General features: G+C 40.7%; 1 protein-coding gene across 4 annotated transcripts in view; it reads right to left on the bottom strand.

Moving 5' to 3' along the window:
* Window positions 1-414: 414 nt before the first annotated feature.
* Window positions 415-21,058, bottom strand: part of FRMD4A (FERM domain containing 4A) — a 347,533-nt gene continuing 326,889 nt past the window's right edge. For 3 of the 4 annotated variants that reach the window (XM_075273982.1, XM_075273980.1, XM_075273983.1), the window contains exons 16-23: window positions 15,171-15,293; window positions 12,810-13,038; window positions 12,535-12,591; window positions 11,361-11,592; window positions 9,856-10,020; window positions 8,212-9,071; window positions 3,933-4,029; window positions 415-2,239 (exon numbers count right to left, since the gene is read on the bottom strand). In XM_075273982.1, coding sequence (XP_075130083.1) covers window positions 2,137-2,239; window positions 3,933-4,029; window positions 8,212-9,071; window positions 9,856-10,020; window positions 11,361-11,592; window positions 12,535-12,591; window positions 12,810-13,038; window positions 15,171-15,293 — 1,866 coding nt within the window. In that variant the 3' untranslated portion in view covers window positions 415-2,136. Of the gene's footprint in view, window positions 2,240-2,810; window positions 2,883-3,932; window positions 4,030-8,211; window positions 9,072-9,855; window positions 10,021-11,360; window positions 11,593-12,534; window positions 12,592-12,809; window positions 13,039-15,170; window positions 15,294-21,058 lie in introns of all 4 variants that reach the window. The other variant, XM_075273981.1, reaches the window with a different exon arrangement.

Raw genomic sequence — 21,058 nt, forward strand, 5'->3', positions numbered from 1 at the left:
TGTTCTCTTCAATGAATGGCACAAACAATCTATTAAAACAAAAATAGCACCAGGTAGAAATAGGAAAAGTCATTTTTCCACGTGACTTATCTTTTTTTAAGGGCACTTTCTCTGTGAATATCACTGATACAAATGTTGAACTGTATGAATATTTCCATAAGGGGCTCTCTGGACTCTATACACGCAGTATATATAGTGAATTTTTAAAAATGTGGCCATACAATCTTTAATAGCTGCCAGCCAAACACTCATTCTGCTGACAACTATCCTTCCTCCACACACATGGAATACTCGGCTTGGCTGAACACGCATGAGCTCTGAATGGATAGAACGGAGTAGGAAGCTGCCAGACAGGTATGTAAAATTAAACATGCCCGAATCTTCCTTGCACCAATAGGGGGAGAGTTCGGAGGCCACCATACACAATTGGCAATTATCACAAGTACAAAAAAAAGATTGTACCTATGACTTACAGAGCATTTCCACTGAATACTGGTGTATATTGTACGTGAGCTTACTACCCTGGACTTCGCTCCAATGTATTCAGCATGTGCACGTGACGTACTGGCATTTATTCTGGATATTCAGAATCTAGAACTGCTTTTCGCACAGACATTCATTCCTAAAATTCTGCATTGAGAAATACCCACACCATTATTCTTGTGAAAACAAGAACTTCTCTACCATTTCAATAGCTGAGCGATGGCCTGGCTGCTGACACTAATAGCTTAAATAAGCCCTTTCATGATTCAGTGATTTCAAGTAGACAATTCGAAGAATATATGGTCCAATTCTAATAGTAATAAAGGAATAGGACATGCCAAATGTAATATTTGGGTAGCTGATAATTCTAGACCACAAAGCCCATCTACCAGAGCTCTGATTTATCTTAATGAAAGTATTCCACAGTAACTGTAAATGGCCTATTACTAAACACTGGTAAGCAGAAAACTATGGAGCCATGTCAGATACAGGAATGTTAACTTTGTAATGCCATACACATATAACTGCTATAATCTGTCATAGAGAACCTATTGTCAGCCAGAATATTAGCTGACATGCAAGTCTTACCCATGACTACGGTAGTTAGTAAGTGTGAATGTATGCAAGACATAAGGATGGTAAAGTCTATTATCTACGGTTTCTTGAGAATGCATCAATGTAAGCTACACATGCTCCAGAGTTAAGTCACTGTAAGTATTGGTCATTTAATATGCATTCATTTTGTAATTTCGCATATAGGGAGTCACTCCCAGATTTCTAACTATAAATCTATGAGTTAGTGGATCTAAAATATTATAAAGAACGAACAACCCCTTGAATACACAACTGATTATTCACAGTCGGTAGTCCTTTTATGCCTAGTTTCTATGTAATATACATTTGCAGTACCCTAAGTTTGGTAAACGTAACTGCAGAATCAGCCTTCTGGAATAATAGTAATAATATACTGGTACATCGTATTTAGAAACCCCTTAAAAAAAAAAAAAAAATGTGTGCAACACATTGCAATGTGTCATGTCAGCACCAGTGGCATGAAAGGGTTAGTGAATACGTAGCAGGTAACGTGCATCCCTCCTTTATCATCTTTGGTTAGAACTACACTGAACACAATTCTTGGACAGTTAGTCAGGTTTGTATGCCTATTAAAAAAAAAGAAAGGAAATAAGAACATGAAGATAGAAAAATTTAATATCAACCTCCTGGTTTAGAATCACCAAGACAAAATAAAAAGTTCTTTTTTTTTTTTTTTTTTTTTTTTAATAGTGCTCTGTTGGCCTAAACATGAGATCTTCAGAATGTTAGAGTTTCACTTCCATATAATGATATTAATAGTGATTAAGCAGTGATGAGTTTATTCCCAACCAGTACAAAATGACTCCAGCGGAGTATGAAAGTAAGTCCTTCACAGTTTGTCAATTTACACAGATAAGGAGGCACGCAATAGTCAGTAGTAGCAACGTGGGACTCCAGGAAATATTGTACGTACAGGAGCAGGGCTTCAGTCATTTTCCTCACTTGTAGGGTTTAAATGAAAAGTGCTTGTAGCTGAAGCTGGTGTGGGATGGTAGTGCATCTGGGTAAGGCAAATGAGAGGCAGTGAGGTGATCTCCAAATGGCATTGCGATTATAGGTTCACACAAGAGTCCCAGGCTTGGCTTTTTCTTGTCCGTACCACTGGACGTCAGCTAATTCAGAATATAGGGCAGAGTCTAGGTAGCAACTGTCATGGTATGTCCTGCAAAAGGGGAAAAAATATAATAACGTGAAAACTTTTTTTTATTCAGTTGAACATAGACAAGGGTCCAATTACACTAAAAGGGCCGTCTATGCAGCAAAGGGGTAGCTCAAGTTGGTCTTTATGCCTACATGCAGCGTTAACCTGAACAGAGCACTAAAAGAGTGGGACCACCTTTAGGTTTTTACTGTTTTGATACTACATTAGTTATTTTACAGGGTAAAACGTAATTAAGATTATTAGATATATAAATAATGTATCTTATACAGTTGAAATATAAGTTGTTATAAAGCAGTGTATCTTACATGATTGGTATAATACCATGGTTTGGTGACAGCAGTTTATACTGAACAAATAAAGATTTACTCAGTTTTATCATGAAACTTTCATCTGACACAAAAACACTAATGCAAACCAAAATAAAATCATCATCATCATATTTGTTTTTAAAGGAAATGGACCCCGAGTACAATGAACCACGCGGACACATTGCCTTAAAGCAGGCAATGATAGATATGGATTTTCATGCACAATGTGACCAGATCACAGGGGTATGTGGTTTATACAATACCTCTATTCATCAGTACTTTGGTGACTTGAAGACTCAGACCCATCCTGAGTGGGTGAGTTTTCTGTTGTGTCTCTGAGCAAAGGAAAGCAGTGGAAGAAAAGTAGAGACAGAGTGAAGCAGACACGATTTAGTAACATGTTAGCTGAGTTAGGAAAGGAAAAGCATAGCATGTTGCAGTATTAGTATCTAGAAGATTGAAACATCTCTTATTTTAAAAGTTCTAAATAGTAATAGAGAAGAATAAAGTTTAGTGATAAATTATGAACAATAACAGGGCAAAATGAAATGGATACAAAAATTTAAAAAAGAACCACCACTGACATGGCGTAAAAGTCTTTTACATGGGGTGATAACTGTCCAGATGGTTATTTGGCAGAAATAGAAGTAGTAGAAGTACAGAGGCATCCTGGGAATTAGCGCACAATAAACAGCAGGAACAGGTACATCCTGGGAATAAGTACACAGTAGATAGCAAGTACAGGTACATCCCAGGAATTACTGCACAACAGATACAGCCAGGAAACACTCTGTAAGGGGACTAAAAGGACCAGCCAAAACATGGAAAGGATAGAGAGATCTAGTTTATTAAACTGGAGATGCCTAGCAGGATTCTTCTTTTACAGTATGAGTAGACTACATCTGGCAATAAATATTAGATGCTGCAGGGTCTCAGAGTCCTACTGTCATCTCTTCCCCTTGCAGAGCCTATACATTAACATTGACAATAGGTGATGTTTGTCTCAAAGCCCCATTTGCATGTTCTGTAGGGAAAATGCCATACTCTGATAAATAAAAGCCCACAGGTGAGGACTATGTATATGGAATATTGTAGGTGTGGGAGATTGATACAAACTAAATACAATACAACACACACAATATACAAAGCATTACATAGTGATCCATAAAGACTAAAATCTATATGCATACTGATTTATCCTGCGTCACTAACAGAGCTTGAGAGGACATCAATTAACAATCCTCTTCCATAATGCTGAAATCCCGGAGGTTACACACCCATTAATGTAACTTAATGTTACAATGGAATGCTTTAGATATTGACTTTGATGTATACTCAGGTAAGTATGAATGGAATGCTAATCTTTCAGAAGCCTAAGGACTTACCCAGTCTGCCAGGATAAAATGTGGTGAGGGCTGCTGGGAGGGGTGGCTGTAAGATCACTACATGGTGTGGAGCTCCTCTGACCATGGGGTAAGGCAGCTGTGAAAACCAGAGGGAAAGAAAAGAACAAAAATGTAACAATTGGCAAAGTATGAAATCACAGACCATCTAAGAATTGCATTCTATTCTGCACAGTTTCTGTAATGGGCTGCTTTGATCTGAGTTGCACTTCAAGGTTACTTTCCATATAATCATGTTATGAACCACCAGTTTGCTGTCATTTTACAGAAAATATTACAGAACTTTATTATATATTGCTATTTGACCTGGTCACACAACACATCCCTCTATTAGCTGTCATGCTGGACTTCTAGCTTCTGACCATTAGAACACTTGCCTATGTGAGCTTTGGTGGAAGACAATCTAGAAATGGTTGAACTACGGAACGTTCCCATTTCTTAGAGATTCCCTGAGAGTATTTGTTTCAGGCCAACCTATGGTTCATGCATCATTTGTAGGTAACAAACTCTTTTATATAACAAGGAACCTCAGGACAACAGTGGGGGTGTTTAATTCAATGCTACCCTCCATTCTCGGATCACTCCCACTGCATCATTTCCAAGTAATACTTCTTCATGCTCCTAAAAATGAATTTGTATTATAATGGAAAGTATATTTGAAGGAAACTACACTTTTAAAGAGGTAATCTCACAATTTATCACCTTTGCCACACACATTTAAAACCGTATGAAGTGACCGATAATTCGGGCTGACTCCTCTACAGTTATAATATTATTTTGAAGCTGCAGTCAGACTTTTTTTTCCCCAATGCCGACTCCACCCAAAATTGGTCTTAACAGACTCCAAAAACTTCAATGGAAATTTTTATTTTGCATATCTATAACTAAGGGTAGAATCCAAAAGTGAAGTGTGACAATATGATTTATAGGAAAAAAATGGTTGGAGAAGATCCTAGCCACTAACATCCTTACATTTTTTATGTACAATTTTAAGGCAGCCAGAACACAAGATGGAAATGTGTTGGATCATAACAATTCTCACAGATTTACAGGCAGAATATCACCCAATAACATGATCCCTGAGGGTTATTATTATTATTTCTACGTGCCGTATTGTAAGGTTTTAAGAGCGCTTCTAAAGACTGAAAGCAGAGTAATTTATAACGTCAGCTTCCTCTCCAGGGCTATGCACTTTGTTATGTTTTTGATATACGAGACTAGCTGGAAATTCCAACGAGATTAATATCTAAACTACAATTCATTCACTTAATTAGGATTCTGACCTGCATGTTTGGCTTTACACATAGCCCAAACTACTTTCCCAGGGAACGTAAAGACCAATTTCCTCGCAGGAAATGCATGCTCTCCTTCAGGTAAAAGGGCACATCTGGCATGCAAGAGTAAAATATTTTTGGTAAACCCTAGCCCTAACTACAAGGGGACAAAGTGCAGAGATTATGTTCAGTTTGTAGATCAGTCATTAACAATGGAAATCAAATAGTCATTCACTAAGGATATTAACAAACTAAACTCTTGTGGATTTAGTATCTACTGCATATTCCTACATATATCACGCTTCCCATAAGTAGATTATTTGAATAGAAGTTTTGTGCTGCTATAGAAACAATTAACCTAAAGCCCCACGTTGCAGAAATGCAGCTTTTTTTGTTGCAGATTTTGCTGCAGTTTTTTGAGCCAAAGACTACTAAAATTTAAAAAGGAAGCTCTTAGATGTTTCCCCTCTGTTAAATCCACTCATGACTTTGGCTTAAAAAAGCGTAGCAAAATCTGCAACATTTCCGCAATGTGGGGCCTTAGCGTTAAGCTCTACATAAACGATTTTGCAGTAAGGGCATATATACCATAGTGGTCGTCTCTGTGTTTGCTATGGGGCCCTTTACGCGGGAGGCCTAGGATGCCATCACTCTCTTACCTTTGGTTCACATCTGCGTTTGGTAATCCGTTCGGGGATTCTGCATGGGGATCCCCCCGAACAGACTACTGAACGCATTTGCAAGCTGTGTGCAGTGAAAGTACACGGACCCCATAGACTATAATGGGGTCTGCGTGCTTGCTGTACACTGCCCACGCGAATCGTGGGGACAGGAAAGTAGATTGTGAAGTAATTTTCTGTCTGCATGTTCCCTGTGGAGATCTCGCGGCAGGCACACGGACCCCATTATAGTCTATGGGGATCCGTGTGCTTTCACTACACACCGCTTGCAAATGCATTCGGCAGTCCGTTCAGGGGGGCCCCATGCAAACTCCAATGAACAGATTACCAAACACAGAACAAGGCCTGAGAGTTATAAACTGGCATAGGGTGTTGTCTCTCTTCACTCAACACAACATGCAAAAAGAAAGTACTGGCTTATGCATTATTACAGGGGAGATTGGTAGTCACATCATGGTAATGATATTAAACAAAACAAAACAAAAAAATACATAGATATATACAGGGGAAAATCAATACAGAATTAATAAGAAATCTGTATTTTGTTTTAGTTTTTAATGTTTAATAAGAAGAGTAAAGAAAACCAGCATATCTTGTGTATTATCTCCTCCGCTGCCAGGGTTCAATTCAACCATGCAAAGAGAATGAATGACCTGGTACAAGGGTTGCCATGGCGATATTAGTTATGAAGTTTTGCGTTCCGCTTCACATCTAGTTAACATTCATCTGCCGCCTCTAGGCAGTCTTTGAAAAGCACCAGACAGAAAAGCCCTGCAGGAGTCTTAATTTCAAAGTAATATCATGTGGAAATACACTACTGGAGTCAAAAACACTCAAGAACTATAGGCTCCGCCATTCTTAATTTGTAAAAGTGGCCCTCTCTCCAATCTTCTCATCCTTAACAACTGTAGTCACAATAGTACATCAAAACAAGGTTTCCAAAGGAAAAAAAAAATTCCCAGAATGCGTTAAAAATTAACTGGTACCAAAGAGATCTCTATATGGTGTCCTGCCCTTGGCGCTGTTCATACTGGCATTGGTTCAACATTACTAATCCACAGAACAAAGAGATCTTCCAGGATTCTTAGCCTAGCCTGGCATTAAGGACATGTGAGTAGAGGCTAAAGCTGGTCATACACATGAGACAACTGGCAGCCAAAAGTCCATTCAGCCAATAGTTATTTCTCCCGTGTCCACCATAGACATGCATGCATTGCTTGGATAAACATGCTTGCTTATTTCAATGGGGATAAGGGAACAAGCAATTCCCCAAACCCTATTACCAGCAATTTATCTCTTGTAGCAAATGCTGACCTCTACTGAATCCCGTAGAAGATTGTGAGTTTGCCAACCAACGATATAGTATATGGCCAGCTTGAGTGTTCCTTGATACAGGTTACAGATATTTGATGCAGGAGAATCCACTAATGTCAATGGAGTGTGCAGGACATAGCCCGAGTTTTGTGATTTTTTTCTTCTTCTCAGTGAAAAAAATTAAAGAAACATGATACTCAGGTCAACATTGGTTTTTATTCTGCCTGATCAATGTGTAGAATAGAAATAAATTGGTTTTAATTGACGTTTGCTAATAAAATATAATTATTTTTTACATTTTGGGTTGAGAGTTTCTACTATATGTATGCATACTTTCTTCCTGGTAGTTCTGTATAACCAAATAGGTCATGAACGAACGATCTCCCTTTTCTGTGGATAATCTAAGAGCTTAGTAAAATCAAAGTTATAATATTTGCAAAGAAAGCATTATGGAGTAATTGATAACAGAGCATGAATCGTGTCATAGGAACATCTGCAGGAGTCTGAGCCAGCAAGCTGAGCACATCCTGTCTACTTTGCTTACAGCAGAATGTATAGTGAATACACTAAAATTTGGCTTATAAAAATGTCCTCATCTTAACCACTCTACGAAAGCAGACCACCCACTAAGGAAAGCTGGTGAAAATAAAAGACAGAACTCTAGTGAGGAAATCTTGACAAGTTCTCACAGCACTAGACTGGATGTACAAGGAAGAACACCTATAAAAAAAAAGGACATATGCAACTGTGTGCAAAGACACTATACCACCTGCTGGGTCACACAAACAACAACCAATTTAGCCTAGGTCATACAAACAACCCCCCCCCCCCCGTCACAAGCATAAATCCGATTGGTTACTATTAACACATGGGTACTTTTCTGCCTGCATTTTTATACAGACGCCCCATGGGCTTGAACATACTAGATGATGCAATCGCTGGTAAATAAGCTGTATTCATATGATTACATGTATGATGTGCAAGGTTTCTTACCTGTTGTTGCTTTACACATTGGAGGCATTCTTGTTACCCTGCTGTGTGCCACAAAGGTGCTTTGAGATGTGCTGTATTGAGAGCCACTGTCAGAGGAGTTGGAACTAGTATGTGAAAGTCTGTTGTGCTCCTTCTGAGATGAGGTGGACCTGTGGTACCACTGCCGCAGCTCATCAGACACGCCAGTCCTGCCTGAGCCCTTATCATGGCCCTCTCTTCCAAGTGATGGAGTCCTTACAATCTGAGAGCGAGAAGGAGTGAGCCTCACAGAGTCTACAGTATCATCCCCATGCCAGTTCTCCTTATACATCCCTCCAGCAGTATAAGAGTTTGATGTCTTGAATTGTGCTTTGACACTGTAGTGTCCCTCTTGGTCATTTTCTAGACTCCGTACAACAACAGGTGTTGAGCTTCCTTCAATGTACAAGGGATACTCTTTGATCCTATACTGTGATGAAGGTTGGCTCTGGCTATGCAGATATACCCCATGGTGTCCATTTCCATTCCTAGCAGCCAGATTTGGCATGCTCCCCGAATTGGAGGATACAAGGTTCCCATTAGACTTATGTCTATGTCTTTGTCTCTCCCTGGCCTTGGAGGGAGAGTCCTCGGCCAGTGTTGAGTAGTTAGGATTTATCTGGGCTGGGTAATAGTGCTCAGAACTGGAATGGCTGGTACAAGAGGAGCAGTCATCCATAGGGTCAGAACCATTACTGCTACGAGTCCTTGGAGTGTAGAAATCTGGACTCCCTGTGTCATTCTCAGAACCCAAAAGTTTTCCTTGTGACTCCAAGCTGGAACTGCGGTGCCTAAAGTGCTGTGCTAAGCTATGTAGTCTGGTAGGGCTGATGTCCACAGATCTGTAAAGTAGAAACAACTGCTTATTTAGATCACAAAAACAAACACCATTATTTTTTTCTAAAAAACACGCAGCCTCTAATTATTGTGTCATTGCCTCCCCAGAAACATATTTCACAAGAGCGGATAGACTTCTCATGCCAAGCGCTGCTCAACCAAGTCATTTCATTGCAAGATGTGTCAAATCTAGGAAAAAGCTATTGATGGTAAGATAAAAGAATGAAACTAGGATTCTAACTTTCTGTCTCGTAGTAGGTTACTGTGCTTCAGAATACAATATTCTACTAACCTATACTATTAAATCTGATCATACACATCAGATAGCAACTCCACCATAGATATGGTCTTCGGTTTGAGCAAGGGTACAACTGGGAGTAATATACTTTTAATGCCACAAGAAAACAATCAAATAATATAGTTAAGAACAATTTATCATGAAACTCCCACATGACCGGCTTCTACTACTTGTGCAATGCAGTCAATAAGTTCAGTGTACATTTCAGATATGTCAGACAAGTAACTACTCATATAAGACTCTTTCACTAGATATAAATGTATAGAATTTTAATTGACAAGGATATTATGGCTTTTTCTGTACAGAGCAGTCACTCAGTATGTACTGCAAGGTCAGCGATATACTGAGATGAGAAGGAGAATCATCTTAAAAAAAAAAATCTTCTGCTAAAATAATAAAAAAAGGTTTATATACTAAGGGACATGGTAACTAGTAGCATATGCTTTAGTTCAGTATTCACCACAGAGACTTCGAATAATAAAACATATTACCTAGTAGAATGAACATAATGTGGGCTTCGTATTCGTAGGTCTGGGGTGGATGGCATGCTAGACTGAGAATTCCAGTGAGGAAGGCTTCGGATGGGGCTATTCTGCAGAGAGTTGCTCCCACCTGCTTCTGAACAGCTGCCTGTGCTAGGGAACCTTTTGTGGTTGCTGCAATGGAAATATGGCATGTTACCATGTAACATCTGTATCACCTACAGTACTACAACAGACCTAGGGGTGAATGACAACCTACAATAAATCAACTTGTAAGGACATTTTATGAAAGCTGGCCATCAATTAGCTAAGGTTTGAAAAAAAGCAATTATCCAGCCAAAAAAGATAAAATTTAACTTACTTGAAATGATTAAAAAGAGACAAAAAAAGTGGATCCATATATAAAAACAGAAACAAGCTTACGCGTTTCGGGACATAGATTTCATTCCCTTAGTCATAGCTTTTTTTTAATCATTTCAAGTAAAAGTTAAATTTTATATTTTTTTTTTTGCTGGACAATTTCTTTTTTTCAAACCTTGTCAATATTGACTCTGTGCCACAGTCCGGAGCTCTCTCCGTGCAATACACAGCTCATGCTCATTCATATCCATATGTGCATCAGGTCTAGTGGTGGAGCTTCACCAGTTTGCTTCTATGTTTATCATTAGCTAAGCCATATGCTGCCACTAGGGAATACTTCTATCTTGGATACGTATGGAACACCGATGATGGGGAAGATATTACATTTTCAGAAAAAAAGGTGTGCTAAGCACCTATTTTGCTGAATATACTAGTATTGGTAGATATAGAATGGCAATTCATTACATTAAACAAAAACATAGTTTTAAAGATATATGTATACATATAGATAGACATGCAAATTCTAAAAGGGAGAAAATGTAAAATCTGGACTAGATTATGTTTGACCACAACTAATGATTTTTTTATAAGAATCCTCACATTTTTTATATACACATATATATTTATAGTATGACAGTTGTCCAGTTATTACTCAAAGAGTGCCATTCACTATCTCCAACAAGTCCAGTTCTTTGCATCAGTTAATAGACTTTGCTCCTCTCATTCCAGCATAATTGTAATTTTTTTTTTCTCTAGCCCCTACCATTCCTGAGAAATCAACACTATTTGTTTTGGTGCCTGATATGCTATTTAGGCTCTGTACTTTTATAAGGGTGGTGTCAGGTAGGAGTAGACAAGGGGTGTGATTCTGACACTAGCTGCCTCGGACTGGAGCTCTGAATCACACCCCCTGCCTGACACTACCCTTCTGGTATTACAGAGCCTAAATAGCACATCATCAACTGCGCTGGAATCAGTGGTGAGGTGCCTATTGACCGATATTAAGAACTAGAATTGGTGGAAGTGGTGAAAGGTCCTCTTTAAGTCATTACCACAGTAAATTGCTGATGGATTAGGATTTACAAAAAAAAAATTCTAACACATAACATGGTAACTTAACATCAAATTATCTGTAGACAACAGACTAGTGGTACCTGGAGTGTGATGATTTTTTCTTCACTTTTTCATAAGGTTCATCTAAGGAAGATTCACTCCACATTTTGGGTTTTATCGGTGATTTGTCGTAGTCATTTCTCTGGTAGTGCAACTGTCTTAGTCCATCCAGTGACTGTGGAGGGTGCGGCCTGGCATGTGATGGAGGTCTTGGTGGTAGGCCTTTATGAGGGGACTGCATAGGAGACATGATGCTGGGGGCCTGAGAATCATCTGGATATAGAAACCAAGAGTTTTTTCAGAAGTATGACAAAATTTTACCTAGATTCTTCAGAATGATCTATAGCTAAGGTTATATTCACATTAATTCTGAATGACTGAACAGTGTAGCTGTCTGTGCCATTTTATCTAATGAAAAAAGAAACCTAAAAGCAACTTATATTTAAGTAAAGAAATGTTTAATATCTGCAAAATATAAATATTAAGAAACAAGCACATGTTCAGTATCATCCCTTATCAAGATTCTTAATTTTCCAAACATCTAAAAACAGGCCTGCACAATTTCTTGAATTTACCTTAAAGGGAATTTGTCAGCAGGAAAATTGGTATCAGACTGATGACAGTACCTTGTTGGGTACTTTTAACTTTTACACTTTACAAAGATGACTTTCTTATTCTGCATTGCAGCTCCATTTTCATGACATTCAGTGTTTCATTATTATACAAATTAGCTGAAAAGAGTTATTGTGGCATTTCATCTCCTACTGGGGCTTCCCTGACTACGCCAGCCCTGGCAGGAGAAGACATGTCCCTAATACCCCTTTTCAGCCAATTTCCACAAGAATAAAATGATTCTCATAAAAAGGAAGCTGCACGGCAGTATAAGAAAGGTATCTTTGGAAAATGTAGCGGCAGCACAACAAGGTATGGTCATTCATTTGATACTAATTTTCCTACTGACAGACTCCCTGTATATGGGTTGCCCATCCCCCAAATAAGTAAAACTGATTTCCAAGACCCAGTTCCTGGGTGAGCCACCAGTGGTGACATTTCAACATGGACATATGACTAGTAGAAGTGACGTTTTGAGGGATCAGCAAGAGGAGTAATACTGTTGCTTATTTTAGATAATTTAAAAAGGACCTTTGTTTGTAAAGGGATTACAATTTAAAAACACTTAATACACTTAAATGTGCTCCATTGTACAATACATACCATCCTCAAGAACAAGAGCATCAGAAAGAGAGCTGTCTTCACTGCCGAGGTTAGCTTCTGTAAGAAAAAGTAAGTCACAAGAATGGCAAAGTCAGTTAACCTGTCCAATGTGCTCAACCATGCAATTAACCCAACAGTAAAATAACTTTGTATAGGTAATGTTTCCTCATGGGATTTTTTTTTCTTAATTTACATTTACATTCTGCCCCTATGTTAAAGTATCAAATTAAAAAAAAACAAATCTTGGTAAATATGTATTTAGTATATTGACTCACCATCTATGATTAAGGATGCCCTCTGGGTAGGCTTTTTTCCAGATTTTACACGGTAGTCATTGATGGAGTTCTCAATCTCTTGTAGCTTCTTTAGTGCATTGAGGTATGAGGTCTTTCTCTGCTTTTTTAGTTTTTTGCTTACGTGAGGATCACTGGCCAACCGCCGAGCTGCCTCTGTAATCTGGGACTGAATGGCAAATTCTCTCTCAAGACGTTCCAGCTCGACTTCCTAAAACAATGTATCAAATATTATCTTAGTTACAATATTATATCCTCACTGTACATATAGTTCATCGGCCTTGTACCAAAATGCCATATTTTCCTTTCTAAAATAAAGCGTTGATAAGTAAGATTCAATATATTTTAGTTTACTGGATGTTATAAGAGGTCTTTCCATCTTATGTAAGTTCATTTAGTGAAATTACCACCCTGTAAGCTCAACTATACTTAGACTGCTGCTCACTCATATACCAGCCCAAGTAATGCAACCACAAGTCTCATGAGTCACACATGGTTTCCTTCATCTCCCTAAATGAAATCGGGATAAAAGCTCTTTTAATTTCAGGGCATCTTCAAAAGCATCACAGAGTGCTGAGCACATATACTGGAACACACCTTAGGCCACTTTTTATTAACTCCTTATTTACTACACAAGACCTAAAAACTGCAAGTTTTTTTAATTTTTGTTTAAAGCTTAAACCTGAGATATAAAGAGTACCATTCACACATGTCATCTTTGCCACACCAGAATGCACTGACTGGATTACAATAGTAGTGAAAAGCTCTTTAGAGCAACCTGGAAAAGTGATTTGAAGTATGGCTATGGAATGAGGAGGTTGGTTGTGTGCCCACGGCCCTAAGCAATGTGCACCTGAATCTACAAATATGTTTTACAAGGATAAAAAGCAACATCAAGTCAGCGAACCAATGCTTCCGATTAGGTCAGCAGTAGTCAAAGTGACTAAAAGTGTTACATAGCTGAAAGTGATATCTAGACTCCAACTTTAAAGCAAGCTTAGAGTATCTGCACATCTCTTTGTGCACTAATTGTGAAAATATCTATAAGGACTTTATAGCATCCACCACAATTATTCTTGTCAAAGGTAACATCTAGGCCATTCGCGCGATTCTGGGTATCAGGTTTCACTGCTGTAACATACATTTCACATTGCCATGTTAAGTGCAGTTTTTCCAAGGGAATTCAAGGTAAATGGGACATTCTTGGCTGCTTAGTCTTTGTTAAGTGATAGAAATGTAATGTTCCTGTAGTTTCATATAGTATTGTCTCTTAACTGAGATATACTAGGAACATAGGTAAATCCTTCTATCTGCAGTCTGTCTTACTCAGAAATCTGATTAAATAGTATAATGCTCAGGAAACCTAACAATAGCAAAGATGTCTGGAGGCTCATAAGTCACTCCAGACAATGGTCTTCTTGCAAATTCCTGTCCTAAAAGCTGCTTTAGTTGTTTTTCCAGCCGTGGTTCAGTTCATTGACCCAGAGCATGGTGAAAGGAAGAGACAGGAATTTAAGCCTATGACAAACCAGCACAAAGCAGATCTCCATATGACTAAACATCACTGAAGCAGCGGCAAGGCATTAACATGTTCTTGGTCACAGACAAGCACTGTGGTACTATAGGATACAAGAAAAGCTAGTACAACAACGATCTATTGCGTCTAGTCTGAATCACAGGCTAGTTTTTATTAAAGCAACATAGCTACAGAATGACTCAGTGCCAAGAACATGGGGCTAGCATCTGATTTAGTGGGTGGCTGACAAAAGACAAAGTATTCTTTACACTACAATACTAAATCCTCATAGCTGGTAATATGAGACAATCACAGCTGTGTTACAGCACACCATAACCTGGCACAGAGTGTCCACAGATCTAATACAAAAGCTACCCATGACATGGATAAATACACATCCTCGGAGACATTCCACAACTTCACAACGTCTCCTCTTTTTGTTATTACGGGCACAGTCATCTATAAATAAATACTGATCCACAGTCCTGTGAACCAACTGGCACAGGCAGCAATAACTATCGTACATAAGTGTAGAATTTGACCAAAGGTGAGAGTTTGTACCATTACATCTATGAAAAAAATGGGCTTTTCCACAAAATCTGATGAAATAATAGTGAATCGATGGATGTGGGATTGCTCATTAGCTCTGTCTAACATTACAATATTATTTTGCCATTATAAGTACCATAATACACTTGTATTGTCTTTTTATATTTCTGCTGTCTTCCCATGTAATATTAGAGCTTCTGGGCCCCTCAGTCAACATAACAAAGTGTGTATATCCCATTGGAAATCCATTATACATGGGCTGATATGACTGGACTCACCTCCCCTTTAGCTAGTAGTTTTTGTTCATCCAGCTTAAATGAGGTTCCTATTCGCCGTCGAACAGTAGGCGGCTCTTCGCCTGGATCTAATGGGTATTCTCTTGGCAGTTTGCCAGTAAGTTCCTAGAGAGAAAATATGACACCAAAATAATGAGTTCTCCAGGATCTCTCTACAATAGGGTATTATAATACATATTTCATAAAAAAAAAAAAAAAAAGTTAACACACTGAACTATTAACTGTTCCATATACATTACTGAAAAATCTACATGTAGATTTACAATGCACTTAGTGTGTACATTGCACTAAATGTGTATAACATTTGTAGATAGGCTTTCCTTTTGTCAAAAAAAAACGTATCCTGTCCAGTGCAGTGTGGGTTGTTGGTACCCCCGTAGGGCAGTTGCCCTTTCAGCATTTACAAGTTAAGGCCCTTATATCCAACCCTTAAATAAAGTTGGCTTTAAACTGGGTTACACTTACAGGGGGTTTTACTTTTCATCAATATCAGATATATGAGTATCTGACCAGCTATTTGAAGAAGCCACTGAGCAGTAGAGAGCCCTTCTGCTTCTTCTGCTTGACACGACTATGCTCCATGTCAGTCCCATTCAAACAAATGGTATTAAGCTGCAATACCAAGTAGGTATGGTGCTGTATTTGGTATGCAGTAAAGAAGTTGCCACATTAAAACAACTGTGGTAGTGGTGCCAGGAATCAGACTCCCATAAATCCGTCTCCAGGTCCATGATCTCAATCATAACCATAATATTGATTAAGATTATGGTCCTGGAACAACTCTTTATCTTGACTGGAAGAGTCTTCATCCATTATAATACAGGAATTTAGTTTTTAATAATCATCAGCAGGATGATCTTTTTCTGGTTTGTTATAGAGTTATAATTTCATTACAACAACAACATTTATACTTTAAAACTACACTCACCGGCCACTTTATTAGGTACACCTGTCCAACTGCTCGTTAATAGAGATGAGCGAACACTAAAATGTTCGAGGTTCGAAATTCGATTCGAACAGCCACTCACTGTTCGAGTGTTCGAATGGGTTTCGAACCCCATTATAGTCTATGGGGAACATAAACTCGTTAAGGGGGAAACCCAAATTCGTGTCTGGAGGGTCACCAAGTCCACTATGACACCCCAGGAAATGATACCAACACCCTGGAATGACACTGGGACAGCAGGGGAAGCATGTCTGGGGGCATAAAAGTCACTTTATTTCATGGAAATCCCTGTCAGTTTGCGATTTTCGCAAGCTAACTTTTCCCCATAGAAATGCATTGGCCAGTGCTGATTGGCCAGAGTACGGAACTCGACCAATCAGCGCTGGCTCTGCTGGAGGAGGCGGAGTCTAAGATCGCTCCACACCAGTCTCCATTCAGGTCCGACCTTAGACTCCGCCTCCTCCGGCAGAGCCAGCGCTGATTGGCCGAAGGCTGGCCAATGCATTCCTATGCGAATGCAGACTTAGCAGTGCTGAGTCAGTTTTGCTCAACTACACATCTGATGCACACTCGGCACTGCTACATCAGATGTAGCAATCTGATGTAGCAGAGCCGAGGGTGCACTAGAACCCCTGTGCAAACTCAGTTCACGCTAATAGAATGCATTGGCCAGCGCTGATTGGCCAATGCATTCTATTAGCCCAATGAAGTAGAGCTGAATGTGTGTGCTAAGCACACACATTCAGCACTGCTTCATCATGCCAATACAATGCATTAGCCAGTGCTGATTGGCCAGAGTACGGAATTCGGCCAATCAGCGCTGGCCAATGTATTCTATTAGCCCGATGAAGTAGAGCTGAATGTGTGTGCTAAGCACACACATTCAGCACTGCTTCATCACGCCAATACAATGCATTAGCCAGTGCTGATTGGCCAGAGTACGGAATTCGGCCAATCAGCGCTGGCTCTTCTGGAGGAGGCGGAGTCTAAGGTCGGACCTGAATGGAGACTGGTGTGGAGCGATCTTAGACTCCGCCTCCTCCAGCAGAGCCAGCGCTGATTGGCCGAATTCCGTACTCTGGCCAATCAGCGCTGGCCAATGCATTCTATTAGCCCGATGAAGTAGAGCTGAATGTGTGTGCTAAGCACACACATTCAGCACTGCTTCATCACGTCAATACAATGCATTAGCCAGTGCTGATTGGCCAGAGTACGGAATTCGGCCAATCAGCGCTGGCTCTGCTGGAGGAGGCGGAGTCTAAGATCGCTCCACACCAGTCTCCATTCAGGTCCGACCTTAGACTCCGCCTCCTTCGGCAGAGCCAGCGCTGATTGGCCGAAGGCTGGCCAATGCATTCCTATGCGAATGCAGACTTACCAGTGCTGAGTCAGTTTTGCTCAACTACACATCTGATGCACACTCGGCACTGCTACATCAGATGTAGCAATCTGATGTAGCAGAGCCGAGGGTGCACTAGAACCCCTGTGCAAACTCAGTTCACACTAATAGAATGCATTGGCCAGCGCTGATTGGCCAATGCATTCTATTAGCCCGATGAAGTAGAGCTGAATGTGTGTGCTAAGCACACACATTCAGCACTGCTTCATCACGCCAATACAATGCATTAGCCAGTGCTGATTGGCCAGAGTACGGAATTCGGCCAATCAGCGCTGGCTCTGCTGGAGGAGGCGGAGTCTAAGGTCGGACCTGAATGGAGACTGGTGTGGAGCGATCTTAGACTCCGCCTCCTCCAGCAGAGCCAGCGCTGATTGGCCGAATTCCGTACTCTGGCCAATCAGCACTGGCTAATGCATTGTATTGGCGTGATGAAGCAGTGCTGAATGTGTGTGCTTAGCACACACATTCAGCTCTACTTCATCGGGCTAATAGAATGCATTGGCCAGCGCTGATTGGCCGAATTCCGTACTCTGGCCAATCAGTGCTGGCCAATGCATTCTATTAGCTTGATGAAGCAGAGTGTGCACAAGGGTTCAAGCGCACCCTCGGCTCTGATGTAGCAGAGCCGAGGCTGCACAAGGTCGGACCTGAATGGAGACTGGTGTGGAGCGATCTTAGACTCCGCCTCCTCCAGCAGAGCCAGCGCTGATTGGTCGAGTTCCGTACTCTGGCCAATCAGCGCTGGCCAATGCATTCTATTAGCCCGATGAAGTAGAGCTGAATGTGTGTGCTTAGCACACACATTCAGCTCTACTTCATCAGGCTAATAGAATACATTGGCCAATCAGCGCTGGCCAATGCATTCTATTAGCTTGATGAAGCAGAGTGTGCACAAGGGTTCAAGCGCACCCTCGGCTCTGATGTAGCAGAGCTGAGGGTGCACAAGGGTTCAAGTGCACCCTCGGCTCTCCTACATCAGAGCCGAGGGTGCGCTTGAACCCTTGTGCAGCCTCGGCTCTGCTACATCAGAGCCGAGGGTGCGCTTGAACCCTTGTGCACACTCTGCTTCATCAAGCTAATAGAATGCATTGGCCAGCACTGATTGGCCAGAGTACGGAATTCGGCCAATCAGCGCTGGCCAATGCATCCCTATGGGAAAAAGTTTATCTCACAAAAATCACAATTACACACCCGATAGAGCCCCAAAAAGTTATTTTTAATAACATTCCCCCCTAAATAAAGGTTATCCCTAGCTATCCCTGCCTGTACAGCTATCCCTGTCTCATAGTCACAAAGTTCACATTCTCATATGACCCGGATTTGAAATCCACTATTCGTCTAAAATGGAGGTCACCTGTTTTCGGCAGCCAATGACTTTTTCCAATTTTTTTCAATGCCCCCGGTGTCGTAGTTCCTGTCCCACCTCCCCTGCGCTGTTATTGGTGCAAAAAAGGCGCCAGGGAAGGTGGGAGGGGAATCGAATTTTGGCGCACTTTACCACGTGGTGTTCGATTCGATTCGAACATGGCGAACACCCTGATATCCGATCGAACATGTGTTCGATAGAACACTGTTCGCTCATCTCTACTCGTTAACACTTAATTTCTAATCAGCCAATTACATGGCGGCAACTCAGTGCATTTAGGCATGTAGACATGGTCAAGACAATCTCCTGCAGTTCAAACCGAGCATCAGTATGGGGAAGACAGGTGATTTGAGTGCCTTTGAACGTGGCATGGTTGTTGGTGCCAGAAGGGCTGGTCTGAGTATTTCAGAAACTACTGATCTACTGGGATTTTCACGCACAACCATCTCTAGGGTTTACAGAGAATGGTCCGAAAAAGAAAAAACATCCAGTGAGCAGCAGTTCTGTGGGCGGAAATGCGTTGTTGATGCCGGAGGAGAATGGCCAGACTGGTTCGAGCTGATAGAACGGCAACAGTGACTCAAATAGCCACCAGTTACAACCAAGGTAGCCAGAAGAGCATCTCTGAACGCACAGTACGTCGAACTTTGAGGCAGATGGGCTACAGCAGCAGAAGACCACACCGGGTGCCACTCCTTTCAGCTAAGAACAGGAAACTGAGGCTACAATTTGCACAAGCTCATCGAAATTGGACAATCGAAGATTGGAAAAACATTGCCTGGTCTGATGAGTCTCGATTTCTGCTGCGACATTCGGATGGTAGGGTCAGAATTTGGCGTCAACAACATGAAAGCATGGATCCATCCTGCCTTGTATCAACGGTTCAGGCTGGTGGTGGTGGTGTCATGGTGTGGGGAATATTTTCTTGGCACTCTTTGGGCCCCTTGGTACCAATTGAGCATCGTTGCAATGCCAAAGCCTACCTGAGTATTGTTGCTGACCATGTCCATCCCTTTATGACCACAATGTACCCAACATCTGATGGCTACTTTCAGCAGGATAATGCGCCATGTCATAAAGCTGGAATCATCTCAGACTGGTTTCTTGAACATGACAATGAGTTCACTGTACTCCAATGGCCTCCACAGTCACCAGATCTCAATCCAATAGAGCATCTTTGGGATGTGGTGGAACGGGAGATTCGCATCATGGATGTGCAGCTGACAAATCTGCGGCAACTGTGTGATGCCATCATGTCAATATGGACCAAAATCTCTGTGGAATGCTTCCAGCACCTTGTTGAATCTATGCCACGAAGAATTGAGGCAGTTCTGAAGGCAAAAGGGGGTCCAACCCGTTACTAGCATGGTGTACCTAATAAAGTGGCCGGTGAGTGTATATTGACATATATTGAACTATTGCAAATACTGTAATTCTTATCTACCGAAATGAAACTATTTAGAATTTTATATTTTGCTTAGTCTTGATACATACAGTAGATTTCACCGCTAATGCCTTTAGTCAAGGTCTTGTCACTCTCCATCAATTGCCTTTGCTTAGGTTTCCTCCCACACTACTAAAGCATTCTCACAGGAAATGATTATGATTCCTGACATTCCTTGCAGGGAAAAGGAGGATGAGAGGAACCTTAAACACCAAGCCATTAGGTATGCGAGTCACTGGTTGTACCCAATTTCTACCAACAATTTCAAGGCCTTGACTCTTAAAAGCCCTGTAAGGTTTATACACCATATAATTTTTCTGTGCTATTCACCATGCTAAGTCACTTTAAAATGAACACACATGAAAATGGTTCCCTACATCACTGCTTTCATGTCCTGTAGTCATATTGTATAATCATGCATCTTGTAAACTAAGACACTTGATAAAACCTTTTTACTTGTAGTAGACATCTAACAATAAAAGTTCCAACCACTACAGCTATTGGCTGGGCTGAGCCAAGTATGCGTGCCTTCTGAGTAGGTAGCGGGGAATAAGCCGTTGTCAACAATTCTAGTTAGGTATGGTGACATAGAACAGTCTGATCCTACTATATTTTGACATCTGCCATCGGGGCTAGTCAGGACGCCCCATATACATTAGATAATTGGTAGGCATATTCAACTAACATTAATGTTATGTCTATGGCCAGCTTAACA

This window comes from Leptodactylus fuscus, chromosome 5 (assembly GCF_031893055.1).
Source record: "Leptodactylus fuscus isolate aLepFus1 chromosome 5, aLepFus1.hap2, whole genome shotgun sequence".
Taxonomy (NCBI): Eukaryota; Metazoa; Chordata; class Amphibia; order Anura; family Leptodactylidae; genus Leptodactylus; species Leptodactylus fuscus.